An 11,345-nucleotide genomic window follows, 5' to 3' on the forward strand; every position below is an offset into this window, starting at 1 on the left:
TTAATGTACATTCATTTTTTTCCCATTAAAAGTATGTTTTGTTTTTTCATTTATTACAGAATACAGCACAGTATGAATTTTTTTTCGCTGTAAAAAAAATCCCGCGATGAACTAAAACTAAATTAATGGAAAAATAATACATATTAATAATAATACATGAAATGAAAGTAATCATTTCCTGACATGTCCCTTCAGGGTGCACGGGGAGGTCGAGGACCCAGAGGGCCCACAGGGAAACCTGGAGAAAAGGTCAGCTTGGAGGGTCACGAAAGGTCACCGGGATCCACACTTTACTTGCTGCATTCTTCTTTTTGATTGATTGATTGATTGATTTTTTTATATTAGGGAGCGTCCGGTCACGATGGCTCCCCTGGATCGAGTGGCGAGCGGGTGAGAGACAGCATCAACAAATGAGTTTTTTTTTTTTTTTTTTAAAGGTAAAAAATAAAAAAATTAAAACATTTAATTATTTTTTTTTTTGAAAGGGACCACAAGGACCTCAAGGACGTGGTGGAGAGCCAGGACCAAAAGGAGCGTCGGTGAGTTCCAGTGTTCATTTCGTCAACAAAAACTGACCACAAAATAATTTTGTCAACGCACGTTTTTCACCGGACTAAAACTAGATGAGACAAGACTTAAAAAAAACAAAACAAAACAAAAAAAACCTCTCATTAATAAACAATAACTGTGACTAAATCAGTAAGCGTAAATGCTCCCAAAGATGTATTTATATGTTGTTGTTGTTTTGTTTGTTTTTTTATGTTTTTTAATGCTAGCGCATAAAGAAGGCTTTAATGCAGCCTCTGACCTGAAGAAGTCGCTTACAGCAATGGCTGTTTTTACAAAAAAAAACAAAAAAAAACGGCCAGTAGGTGGCAGCAGAGTATAAGAGATCAACCAGGGCCATGTTTTTTTTCCCCCCCACTGTTTTAAACAGATTTGTGAATAATGATGAAACTTAGCTATATTATAATGTGAATTGCTGCAAAATTGAAACAGATAAAAATATACTTTGGGCCTTGCAAAATCATTCAAAATCCAGTAAAACAGCCAGGAGTGAAGCAGTCAAAATGGCTGCCAGTCGATGAGTTAATGTGATTCTTTTTTTTTTTTTGTCCCGCCCACAATCTGACTCTCTTGCGTAGGGCCCAGGCGGGAAAGACGGTCTTCCGGGACACCCGGGTCAACGAGGAGAAGCGGTAAAGTGACGCAGCAACTTTTCTTCTTCTTCTTCGTTGTGGATAATTTATTTATTTTTTCTCCCCTGAACGTTTTTGTTTTTAAATTGCAGGGATTCCAAGGGAAGACGGGGCCCCCGGGACCCTCTGGTGTGGTGGGGCCACAGGTGTGTGTCCACAACCCAAAAAAAAAAAAAAAGTGCGTCTGTAGCAACCGTGGAAAAGTTCAAGGAAAAATTCAACTCTGACACGTTTTTTAAATTTTTTTTATGTGTATTACTAGTGCACAATATTTAAAAAAAACACCATAGGAGTGACATCATCTTTTGGTGCTTTTCTATTGGCTGCTGCTAGATGACATCACTTCTGTGTGACAAACGTCCTTTTTCCGGTTTATATCAAAATAAATCGACTTGAAATCGATTCGGCTGCCAATTCAATTGATTCGAGAATTGTGCGCTGTAATATCGCGATATATTGCCGTATCGATTTTTTTTTAACACCCCAAATTATAATTATTGTTATTGTTATAAGGGTGTGGCATAAAAGTTTTAATAATTTCAGATTTCTGTGAGCTCGCAGCTGTGATTTTTTTTTCCTTCTTTCATTGAGCCAGTCTTCCTTTTTTTTGTGTGTGTGCGTTTCCAGGGCAAATCAGGCGAGTCCGGCCCAACGGGGGACCGAGGTCACCCGGGTTCACCCGGTGTACCCGGTGAGCACGGTTTGCCTGGCCCGGCCGGGAAGGAAGGCGGCAAGGTGTGGTTTCCGGGAATTCACTCGCACCCGTCGCCATCATCGACACGGAGTCGTCTTATGTCGGTTTGGTTTGGTTGATCCTCAGGGTGACCCCGGATTACCCGGAACGATGGGGAAGAACGGACCCCCGGGATTGAAAGGGTTCAGGGGGGGCAGAGGTGCTCCCGGCGTTATGGTAACGCAATCAAAGTCACGATACTGAATTGTCGATGATGATTTCAAATACAGTAACCATAAGTTTCGCGTTGTTAGGGGCCTCCTGGACTGAAAGGAAGCGTGGGACCCTCTGGTGCGCCAGGCGCCATCGTAAGTTACCGTGAAAGTGGGCGGGGCGAAGCATCCGACCAATCCGTTCTTCACTTCAGCCTATTGTGCTTTTATATTATCAAGCTCAGCTCATATTTGTAAACAAAAGAGATATTTTTGTATGATAGGTTTGTTTTACGTCACATGATCTGCCCGTTTTTACAAATCAATTTTTTTTTTAAGCTATTCAATTGAAGCTGAACAGATTTTGTTCCTGTTCGTTGTAGGGGCCGTCCGCCGAGAGAGGCCCCCCCGGGTCGGCCGGTGCCATTGGACAGCCGGGACGGGCTGGACCCGCTGGAGGACCGGGACCGATGGGAGAGAAGGGCGAGCCTGTAAGATATTAATACCTGAAAAGCATCTTTACTGTTGTATTTTCTTGGACCTGACTGATAGAGATTTATTTATTTATTTTTTAAGGCCAATGCCGATTCTGATATTTGGCAGAATAAAATTTTGATAACCGATTTTTATTACTATTATTATGTTAAGTTGTGAGTTTCAGGTAGAACATTTGATTGTTCATGATACATTGTCCATTTGCATTTGCAACTGAGAGAAAATTTTTAAATTTTAATTTTTTTTTTTTTTATTAAAAAAAAAAAAGTTTGTTTGACTAACCTTATCTTTCACTTATTTTGTAATGGGTTGTTTAATTAAAAAACAAAAAACAAAAAAAAAAACATATGTTGGCAGGAATGAAACGATTTTTGCCGATTTGAAATAGTGCTTATACTGGCCAATTAAATCGGGAGGGCGATTAATTGGTCGGTTCCTCGTTGCCTACTTACTCAGTGCATGTTTGTCCTAGGGTGAGAAAGGTCCGATTGGACCAGCAGGTCAGGATGGAGACCAGGGACCAGGGGGCATGCTCGGAGCTACGGGCCCTCCGGGACCCGCAGGAGATGATGGAGACAAGGTAAGGTAATCAAAGCCAGGGCTGCCGTAGGAAGTTTAACCGTGTTACTGTCTCGCTATCATCCATGCATCTATTATTTGATAATATGTAGGTTTTTTTTATGAAATGACAACAACATGATGTCGTATTATAACAAGGCGTGCGTCTACAGGGGGAGCAAGGAGGACCGGGCCAGAAAGGAAGTAAAGGCGACAAAGGCGAAACCGTGAGTCTCAAACTAGACCCTCAACATGGCCGCCATAAACATAACATCTCGGATCATGTCTCCCGCAGGGACCCCCAGGACCCACCGGTACTCAGGGGCCCCTCGGACAACCGGGACTTCCCGTGAGTCGGCTCGTTTCGATGTTATACCGGTCAAAGCAAAAAAAAAAAAAAACGAGGTGAAAGCCGATTTGGACGACTTCCCTGTGTGTTCCTGCAGGGTCAAGACGGGGAAGGAGGGCCCCGGGGCCAGCAGGGAATGTACGGACCCAAAGGGGACGAGGGACTTCGTGGTTTCAAGGGTTTGCGAGGACCAATAGGATTACAGGTGAGACACGCATGGCCAATCAGGACGCTGTGTTGCAGCGGCCGATGATTTGGCGTTTTCTCGTTTTCAAGGGCATGCCGGGACTTCCTGGTGAAAAAGGCGAGAGCGGACATGCCGGGCTGATGGTGAGCTGGCAGCCATTTTCTTTCGACATCGCATGTACCTGGATATTTGTCCGTCATTAATGTTGAGGTCTTTTTAGGGTCCGCCTGGGCAACAAGGGCCCACGGGTTCTCAAGGACCAATCGGAGGACTGGTACGGAACATCCTACGTATGTTTCAATACGTTTTAATTAATTGGGTTCTGATGAGTTTTACGTTTTACACAGGGGCCCACGGGTCGTCAGGGTATGATTGGACAGCCCGGTGTGGTCGGAGAAAAGGTACTTACACTTGCTTTAGGTCACTTGCGACCTTGGTTCAAATACGATATCCCGTCATCCGTCTCTCACTTAGGGGGAGGATGGTGAATCGGGTGATCCCGGCCCAGTCGGTTTTGCGGGGAAAATGGTGAGTCTGAGTTTGATTTGTGTCTCACGCTTTGTCCGAACCGACCCTTTACGTCTGTCTTCTTTGCTACCTTAGGGCGAGACGGGTGACCAAGGGGAGAAAGGAGATACTGGTCTACCAGGAGCAGCTGGTCCTCCAGGTTCTCGAGGCACCCCGGGGGAGGACGGAGCCAAGGGCAATGCGGTGAGTAGCCATCGAACCCCCGCAAAAAAATAAAAAATAAAAAAACATTTGGGAAATATATTCAACAGCAAAACATGTTATAATAGGACTGCTCTGGTCTCAGGGTCCGATTGGTCTCACTGGGGACCTTGGACAGCAAGGGGAGGCTGGACCCAATGTGAGTGGAGTGGACCCGCTCCGCTACATCCTAGCCACTGACTAGCCAATGACTCCCCCATCCTCACAATCAGTGATTTTCATGTGGATACATTTCATTGCTGTCATCACTGAAAGCCGATTTGGTGTTTTGTCAGGGTGTTGACGGCCTTCCTGGGACTAAAGGAGACACTGGAGAGCCTGGAAAATCTGTGCGTGCAAATCATACCTGTTAAGTATATAAAAGATACGATGACTGATAGTATAACCTGTTTCTTGATTCATTTTCCGCTTCCCAGGGACCACTAGGAGCAGCAGGAGAACCAGGACCACCAGGACCTCCTGGCCGAAGGGTGGGTTTATATTTTCAACCTTGAATCCAAGATGACATAAGCTCATTCAATGCCAGCCCAATAAAAATGGATCTTCGACGTCTACAGCCGTCAATGGCAGTGAATGAGTTAAAAATGAAACACTGCAGATTTAAGGGAGACACTTGGGTGATAAGGTAGATTCTCTTGGGCTTAGTCTCGACTTTGTCTAACTCCTCAAATACTTATTCTCGACTTTGTATTAGCTCTCCAATGTCTTGGTCTTAACTTTTGATGAACTTCCCAAATTCTCGGTCTTGACTCTTTTCCTACCTTCTTAAAGTCTTGGTCATGACTTCATACTAGCACCTCAAACACATTCTTGACTTGGTCTTAACGTCACAAAGACTACGTCATTACTTTGCCCCAACTCTGCAAAACCTTGTTTGAGCTATCAAGTCTTGGTCTTGACCTGACCTTAACTCCCAAAAAGTCTTGCCTCAGTGGAATCTTAGCATTTCTATAATGTCCCTCTTCAGGGCCACTTGGGCAAAGCTGGAAAAAACGGAAAAGAAGGCCTTAAAGGAGCCAAGGTAAGCACCAGAAAGCGGTTCTTGAATCACAACTTTGGAAAGTTCACATCTTTACAAAGTGTTGCTGCTTTGTACTCATGACAGGGAGCTTCTGGAATTGAGGGTCCCGTTGGAAAAAGAGGGCCGGTGGGCCGTCAAGGCCAATCCGGAAAGGCCGGTCCACAAGGTCTCCGAGGGATTCCTGGTCCTGCTGTAAGTCGTCAAGAGATACATTTGTGCAATTGTTAAATTTATCAATCATTTGTTTGTTTATTTTTCTATCAGGGTGAACAAGGCCTAACTGGACCATCAGGCCAGACGGGACCACCTGGCCCAATGGTAAGACGGTTTTGACCACACTTCTTTGGACATCATTCAATTGACAAAGTGTGCCACCAAATCTTTCAGGGTCCACCAGGATTAATCGGACTAAAAGGAAATCATGGAAAAATCGGAGACAAGGTGAGTTCAGGATTAACGGCGCACATCAGCAAACAGTCCGAGTGAGCTCAAGCTTCCCTGTGCTCCAGGGTCATGGCGGCCTCATAGGTTTGATCGGACCCCCAGGGGACATCGGAGAGAAGGGGGACCGAGGGCTGCCGGGAAATCAGGGACTGCTGGGTCCAAAAGGAGATGAGGTACTGAAAACACAATCTCAAACATCCCAAACACGAACCTGGGTGGCCATCCAGGCAAAGTCATACTGGAGCAGTGGAAACTTCACTTGACACAAATCAAGACTATTTTTGAGGGTCTTGGTCTTGCATAGGAAGACATTCTATTTTAATTCGCTCTTACAAGGTGGACTTAGCATTTAGTCTCAAGATCAGTCAAGACCAAGACTGTGAATGTCATCATTTTTAAAACTGTTCCCAAAATAAGAATTAGTTCACGTGCGTTGGTTTAGACTTGGTCTAGACTCTTCAAAGTTGTGTTCACTTGGTCTTCAGTCTTGATCGTTAAGTGACCCGATGGTGAGTGACCTCTGCTTGTTTTGTGTTTAATCTCAGGGCCCCGTTGGCCTTCCAGGTCCTCACGGCCCTCCTGGCCCTACAGGTCTTTTTGTGAGTACAATTCTTAAGATTTAAATATGCATTGTAAGGTAGAGTTGTGGATCAACCAACTGTCTTCCTCCCTGTCCTTTGTAGGGCGCTCTCGGTGTAAAGGGTTCGAAAGGAAATCCGGTAAGCGTCTTTAGCAACTTGACAGTGTCTTATATACCAGCACTAAACTAATGGGTTTTGTGAACCTAGGGTCCGATTGGACCCCGAGGAGACACTGGACCCGCAGGACCTCGAGGACCCCCCGTGAGTACTGTCAAATAAAATGGAAAAAAACAAACAAACATTAGCTCAATAAAGACTTTAGAATTGAAATTGGACCAACTCTAAGGGACTTCCTGCGGTCACACCACTGCGGCCAAGGCGGCCCCACGTCCTGGACGGTGCGGTTCTGGAAAGCGAGGACGAGATGTTGGATGGCAGCGAGGAGGACATGGAGTGGATTCAGGGGGATCAGGCCAAGTTGGACGCTTGGACCAATGACCAGAATGAGGATGAAGGCATGGAGGAGGTGTTCGCCTCACTGTCCTCCATGAAAGTGGAGGTGGAGGGCCTGCGCACCCCCCAGGGAACCTACCACAGCCCCGCCCGCTCCTGCAAGGAGCTCTGGCTACTCAGTCCAGAACTTCCCAACGGTACCTCCACATATCATCTGTTCAGCAAACAGTATTTATTTTGCGACTCCCAATTTGGGACTTGCATTCCTAAAACTTATGAAAGACCTGACTACAGTTAGATTTAAACTATGTGACTTGACAAATCATGTTATGTGAAAAACAACCAAAACTAAGAGAACTAACAACAAAATAGAGAGTCAAAAGGTTGAGGTGAATTAATGACTTGATTTATAAGACAGTAAAGTTGGACTTGCTTGGAACTTGAAGTTTTAAGACTTACTTCTAACTTCCCACACATTTACAGGGTCTGCAAGTATCTTCCTGACTCAAAGTAATATAGTAGTTCACAAGCCTTATCTGAATATACCGTCCGTACCAAACCGTTCTATAAGTGAACCGTATCGAAACTCTTCCAGGTGAGTACTGGATCGACCCCAACCAGGGCTGCCACCGAGACTCCTTCAAGGTGTTTTGCAATTTCACCGCTCAGGGTGAGACGTGTCTCTACCCTGACAAGAAGTTTCAGTCGGTGAGTTTGACCGCCGCATCTTAAAGAACTTAATGGCTTCTCAAGTCTAAGGTACTAATTGGACTTTGTGTTTACCATCAGGTGAAACTGGCTGGGTGGAAAGGGGAGAAGCCGGGCACCTGGTACAGTAAATACCGGAAAGGGAAAGAGGTACATGGTGATGTTTGTGAATGTATCAAACAGTTGGGTAAACTTGAGCCCAAGTCGAATCGCATCTCTCACTTGTGCCACACATTTGCATTGAAAGCAATTGTTTCAGCTATTTGAAACATCACACCAGACCTGGTTGTTGACGTCATTAAATTACACTACCTGAATGCCATGTAGCTAATTTACACAAATAGGGCTATAACCCCTCATAGTTATTGTTCAGTGACAGTTGCTCTCAACAAAACATGGTAAGTGCCCTGCTGATTCTGCCTGAAAATGTGCTCTTCCACCCCCCCACAGTTCTCATACACCGGCGCGGACGGCGTTCCGGTGCAAGTGGTGCAGATGAACTTCCTCAAGCTGTTGAGCGTGACGGCCAGGCAAACGTTCACATACCACTGCCTCAACTCTGCCGCCTGGCTGAACGGCGAAACCGGCAGTTACCAGTCGGCGCTGCGCTTCCGCGGCGGCGACGGCGAAGAGCTGACGCACGAAAGCGCGCACTACATCCGTGCCCTCTATGACGGCTGCCAGGTAAGCGGGAAACACGCTAATGTTTCTTCTTCTTCTTCTTCTACTTCCACTGGTTCTTCTGCTTCTTCTTCTTCTTCTTCGTGTTCTTCTTCTGCTTCTTGTTCTTCTTCTACTTCCACTGGTTCTCCTTCTGCTGCTGCTTCTTCTGCTTTTTCTCCTGCTGCTTCTTCTTCTTCTGCTTCTTTTTGTTCATCTTCTTCTACTTTCACTGGTTCTTCTTCTTCTGCTGCTTCTTCTTCTGCTTCTTCTTGTTCTTCTTCTTCTGCTTCTTCTTATTATTATTATTATTCTGCTGCTTCTTCTGATTTTTCTCCTGCTGTTGCTTCTTCTTTCGGTTCTTCTTCTGCTGCTTCTTCTTCTTCTTCTTCTTCTTTTGCTGCTGCTGCTTCTTCTTCTTCTGCTGCTGCTTCTTCTTCTTCTTCTTCTACTTCCACTGGTTCTTCTGCTTCTTCTTCTTCTTCTTCTTCTTCTTGTTCTTCTTCTGCTTCTTGTTCTTCTTCTACTTCCACTGGTTCTCCTTCTGCTGCTGCTTCTTCTGCTTTTTCTCCTGCTGCTTCTTCTTCTTCTGCTTCTTTTTGTTCATCTTCTTCTACTTTCACTGGTTCTTCTTCTTCTGCTGCTTCTTCTTCTGCTTCTTCTTGTTCTTCTTCTTCTTGTTCTTCTTATTCTGCTGCTTCTTCTGATTTTTCTCCTGCTGTTGCTTCTTCTTTCGGTTCTTCTTCTGCTGCTTCTTCTTCTTCTACTCTTTATGCTTCTACTTCTTCTTTTTCTGCTGCTTCTTCTTTTGCTTCTTCTTTCTCCCACAGCCAATCACTTTTCCGTATCTCCCTCTCCTCTGCATCTTGGGCTCATGCCCAAACCATATCCAATGCTTTGTTTACAAACTTTCCAACCTGTGCTGTGCGTGTGAAGACCTCAATCCTGATCCTGTCCGTCCTCGTCACTACCATAGAGATTCTCAGCATCTTCCCTCTACCCTGCCAGTGCTCTCTTCCAAACCCCTCGTTGTTCTGAACAATTGATCCCGTTTGTACGCGAATGACCTTGTCCCCCCCCCAAAAAAATACAAACATTTGCTTGATGGCACTTCTTCCATCCCAGACACGTTCGGGGCAGGAGAGGACGGTGTTGGAAATGGACGCTCCCCAGTCCTCGGCGCTGCCGGTCGTCGACGTGGCGGTGAGCGACTTCGGCAACGCAGGCCAGAAGTTCGGCTTCCAGGTCGGGCCTGTCTGCTTTGGCGGTTAAAAGCTTCTGGACTGGATGGAACGGAACGAAAAAAAAAAAAAAAAGAGCAAAACTGACTGACTCTTTTAACGTGCAGGGAAAAGAAAAACAAACTACTTCCAAGACTCCGAGCGGGTGCCTCGCCATATTTATACTTTATTGCTTACTGATAAGGCAGCATGGCGGTCTCGTGGTTAGCACGTCCGCTTCGCAGCTCTGAGGTGCGGGGCTCGAATCTGATCTGAGCTCCATCCTTCCTGCGTGGAATGAGTTTCCTCCGGCTTCGTCCCACATTCCAAAAACGCATGTTAGGTTTATTGAAGACGCTAAATTGTCCATGAGTGGGAATACTTGCTTGTCTGAGTGCCCTATGATTGGCTGGCGACCAATCTGGGGTCTACCCCGCCCTCACCCAAAGTCAGCTGGGATAGGCGCCACTCCAATGAGGACAAACACAAAAGAAGATGGATGACACCTGATTGTTGCCTTCACATGCTGCTGCAAAAAAAAAAAAACTTGAATGGCCGCATTTCGCCCAAATTCACCCGCCAAAAACCTCATTGCTGTTGCTTATTAGCTTTAAGCCACGTTGTTACTCTTGTGATGTCATCCTGGTGCTATTGTCTACAAAGGGAAACTGGGTAAGTGCTTTTTTTTTTTTTTTTTTTTGTTTTTGTTTTGTTTTTTAGAAGTTTTCATTGTTTGTACTGGGAAGTGTCTTAATAATAAAAACAAAGTACATAATGTACATTTAAATATACACTATCCTCCCTCATATGTCCCCAACCACAAAAAAACAGCACCTTCTCAAAAACTGCTGTAAAAAAAAAAAAATCAAATTGACATCAGTGGTCATTTACAGGACTATTTGCTTTTTTTTTTTTTTTTTTTTTTTTTTTTTGGTATTATTAGATGCCGAGATCACTCCGTGATTGGTAGGACCACTGATTTTTTATAAGTATATATTAGATTTTCATGTTTTTCTTGCATGCTTTCAATGGGAAAAAGTGGCGCTCTCTGGTGGGCAAACCTACAAACTACCATTCATTATCTAAATAGTACAAATAAAAAAAATTAAAAAAATAATTTTATTATACCTTCATATGGCTTAATGATTGGCAATAATATTGATATTTTTAAGGCTTATTTATGCAAAAGAGTACCGTGTAAAAAAGTTTTGAAAATCAAAATCATCTGGCAAATTCCAGCCACAGCATGTTCATGCAACATATCCAAGAAGGCCCGATAGGGGTAATTCAACATTTTGTGGTGTCTTGGATGACTATTCTTTTGCATCCCAATCCTCTACCTTCCTATTCTCCTGATGTTTTCCCACAGCACAAAGCCATCGGGAATGGGAGAGTTTTTTTTTTTTATGTTATTATTAGTTGAACAAATGTTTGAACGGAGTTTAACTTTTAACAATGGATCCCCATGAGGTTTACGTAACATCGGCCCGTCTTACTGCGCAGACTATCATCCGGCTGCATTTGGAGCGAGACAATACTGTACATCAATGCCAGCCTGATTTGGATCACTTCCACAGACACACACAAGCTTTCTCCTTCGGTCACATTTGTGTTTTATTTCTATAGAGGAAGGAAGAAAAATGTATTTTAAAAATTAGAATGTTGACACAAAGTGTTTGTCTGCTTGTATTCAAGCAGGTTTGGGTTCAAAATGCAACTTGAAGAAGGTCATGAACAAGAACGTGTTGGTTTGTAATCCTCACCTTTGACCTGTGATTACCAACCACTGCGCTTTGTTGTCCTAGTGTTCTATTTTCAAATTCAGCGCGGCCTAAATCTGTCCAGATGGGGGCGGT

At 44.4% G+C, this 11,345-nt stretch overlaps 1 protein-coding gene across 2 annotated transcripts in view; it reads left to right on the forward strand.

Annotated features, from left to right (window-relative positions):
* LOC144020545 (uncharacterized) overlaps window positions 1-10,280 on the forward strand; it is a 42,588-nt gene extending 32,308 nt beyond the window's left edge. For both annotated transcript variants that reach the window (XM_077524132.1, XM_077524131.1), the window contains 34 exons: window positions 196-249; window positions 346-390; window positions 486-539; window positions 1,146-1,199; window positions 1,292-1,345; window positions 1,827-1,934; window positions 2,020-2,109; window positions 2,187-2,240; window positions 2,468-2,575; window positions 3,052-3,159; window positions 3,311-3,364; window positions 3,433-3,486; window positions 3,584-3,691; window positions 3,763-3,816; window positions 3,894-3,947; window positions 4,021-4,074; window positions 4,148-4,201; window positions 4,277-4,384; window positions 4,488-4,541; window positions 4,678-4,731; window positions 4,819-4,872; window positions 5,370-5,423; window positions 5,508-5,615; window positions 5,688-5,741; window positions 5,811-5,864; window positions 5,933-6,040; window positions 6,413-6,466; window positions 6,551-6,586; window positions 6,656-6,709; window positions 6,795-7,098; window positions 7,497-7,609; window positions 7,691-7,759; window positions 8,060-8,293; window positions 9,395-10,280. In XM_077524132.1, the coding sequence (XP_077380258.1) occupies window positions 196-249; window positions 346-390; window positions 486-539; window positions 1,146-1,199; window positions 1,292-1,345; window positions 1,827-1,934; window positions 2,020-2,109; window positions 2,187-2,240; window positions 2,468-2,575; window positions 3,052-3,159; window positions 3,311-3,364; window positions 3,433-3,486; window positions 3,584-3,691; window positions 3,763-3,816; window positions 3,894-3,947; window positions 4,021-4,074; window positions 4,148-4,201; window positions 4,277-4,384; window positions 4,488-4,541; window positions 4,678-4,731; window positions 4,819-4,872; window positions 5,370-5,423; window positions 5,508-5,615; window positions 5,688-5,741; window positions 5,811-5,864; window positions 5,933-6,040; window positions 6,413-6,466; window positions 6,551-6,586; window positions 6,656-6,709; window positions 6,795-7,098; window positions 7,497-7,609; window positions 7,691-7,759; window positions 8,060-8,293; window positions 9,395-9,541 (2,820 nt within the window). In that variant the 3' untranslated portion in view covers window positions 9,542-10,280. The remainder of the gene's footprint in view (window positions 1-195; window positions 250-345; window positions 391-485; window positions 540-1,145; window positions 1,200-1,291; window positions 1,346-1,826; window positions 1,935-2,019; window positions 2,110-2,186; window positions 2,241-2,467; window positions 2,576-3,051; window positions 3,160-3,310; window positions 3,365-3,432; window positions 3,487-3,583; window positions 3,692-3,762; window positions 3,817-3,893; window positions 3,948-4,020; window positions 4,075-4,147; window positions 4,202-4,276; window positions 4,385-4,487; window positions 4,542-4,677; window positions 4,732-4,818; window positions 4,873-5,369; window positions 5,424-5,507; window positions 5,616-5,687; window positions 5,742-5,810; window positions 5,865-5,932; window positions 6,041-6,412; window positions 6,467-6,550; window positions 6,587-6,655; window positions 6,710-6,794; window positions 7,099-7,496; window positions 7,610-7,690; window positions 7,760-8,059; window positions 8,294-9,394) is intronic.
* The last annotated feature ends 1,065 nt before the right edge of the window (window positions 10,281-11,345 follow it).

The sequence above is a fragment of the Festucalex cinctus genome, chromosome 6 (genome assembly GCF_051991245.1).
Source record: "Festucalex cinctus isolate MCC-2025b chromosome 6, RoL_Fcin_1.0, whole genome shotgun sequence".
Classification (NCBI taxonomy): Eukaryota; Metazoa; Chordata; class Actinopteri; order Syngnathiformes; family Syngnathidae; genus Festucalex; species Festucalex cinctus.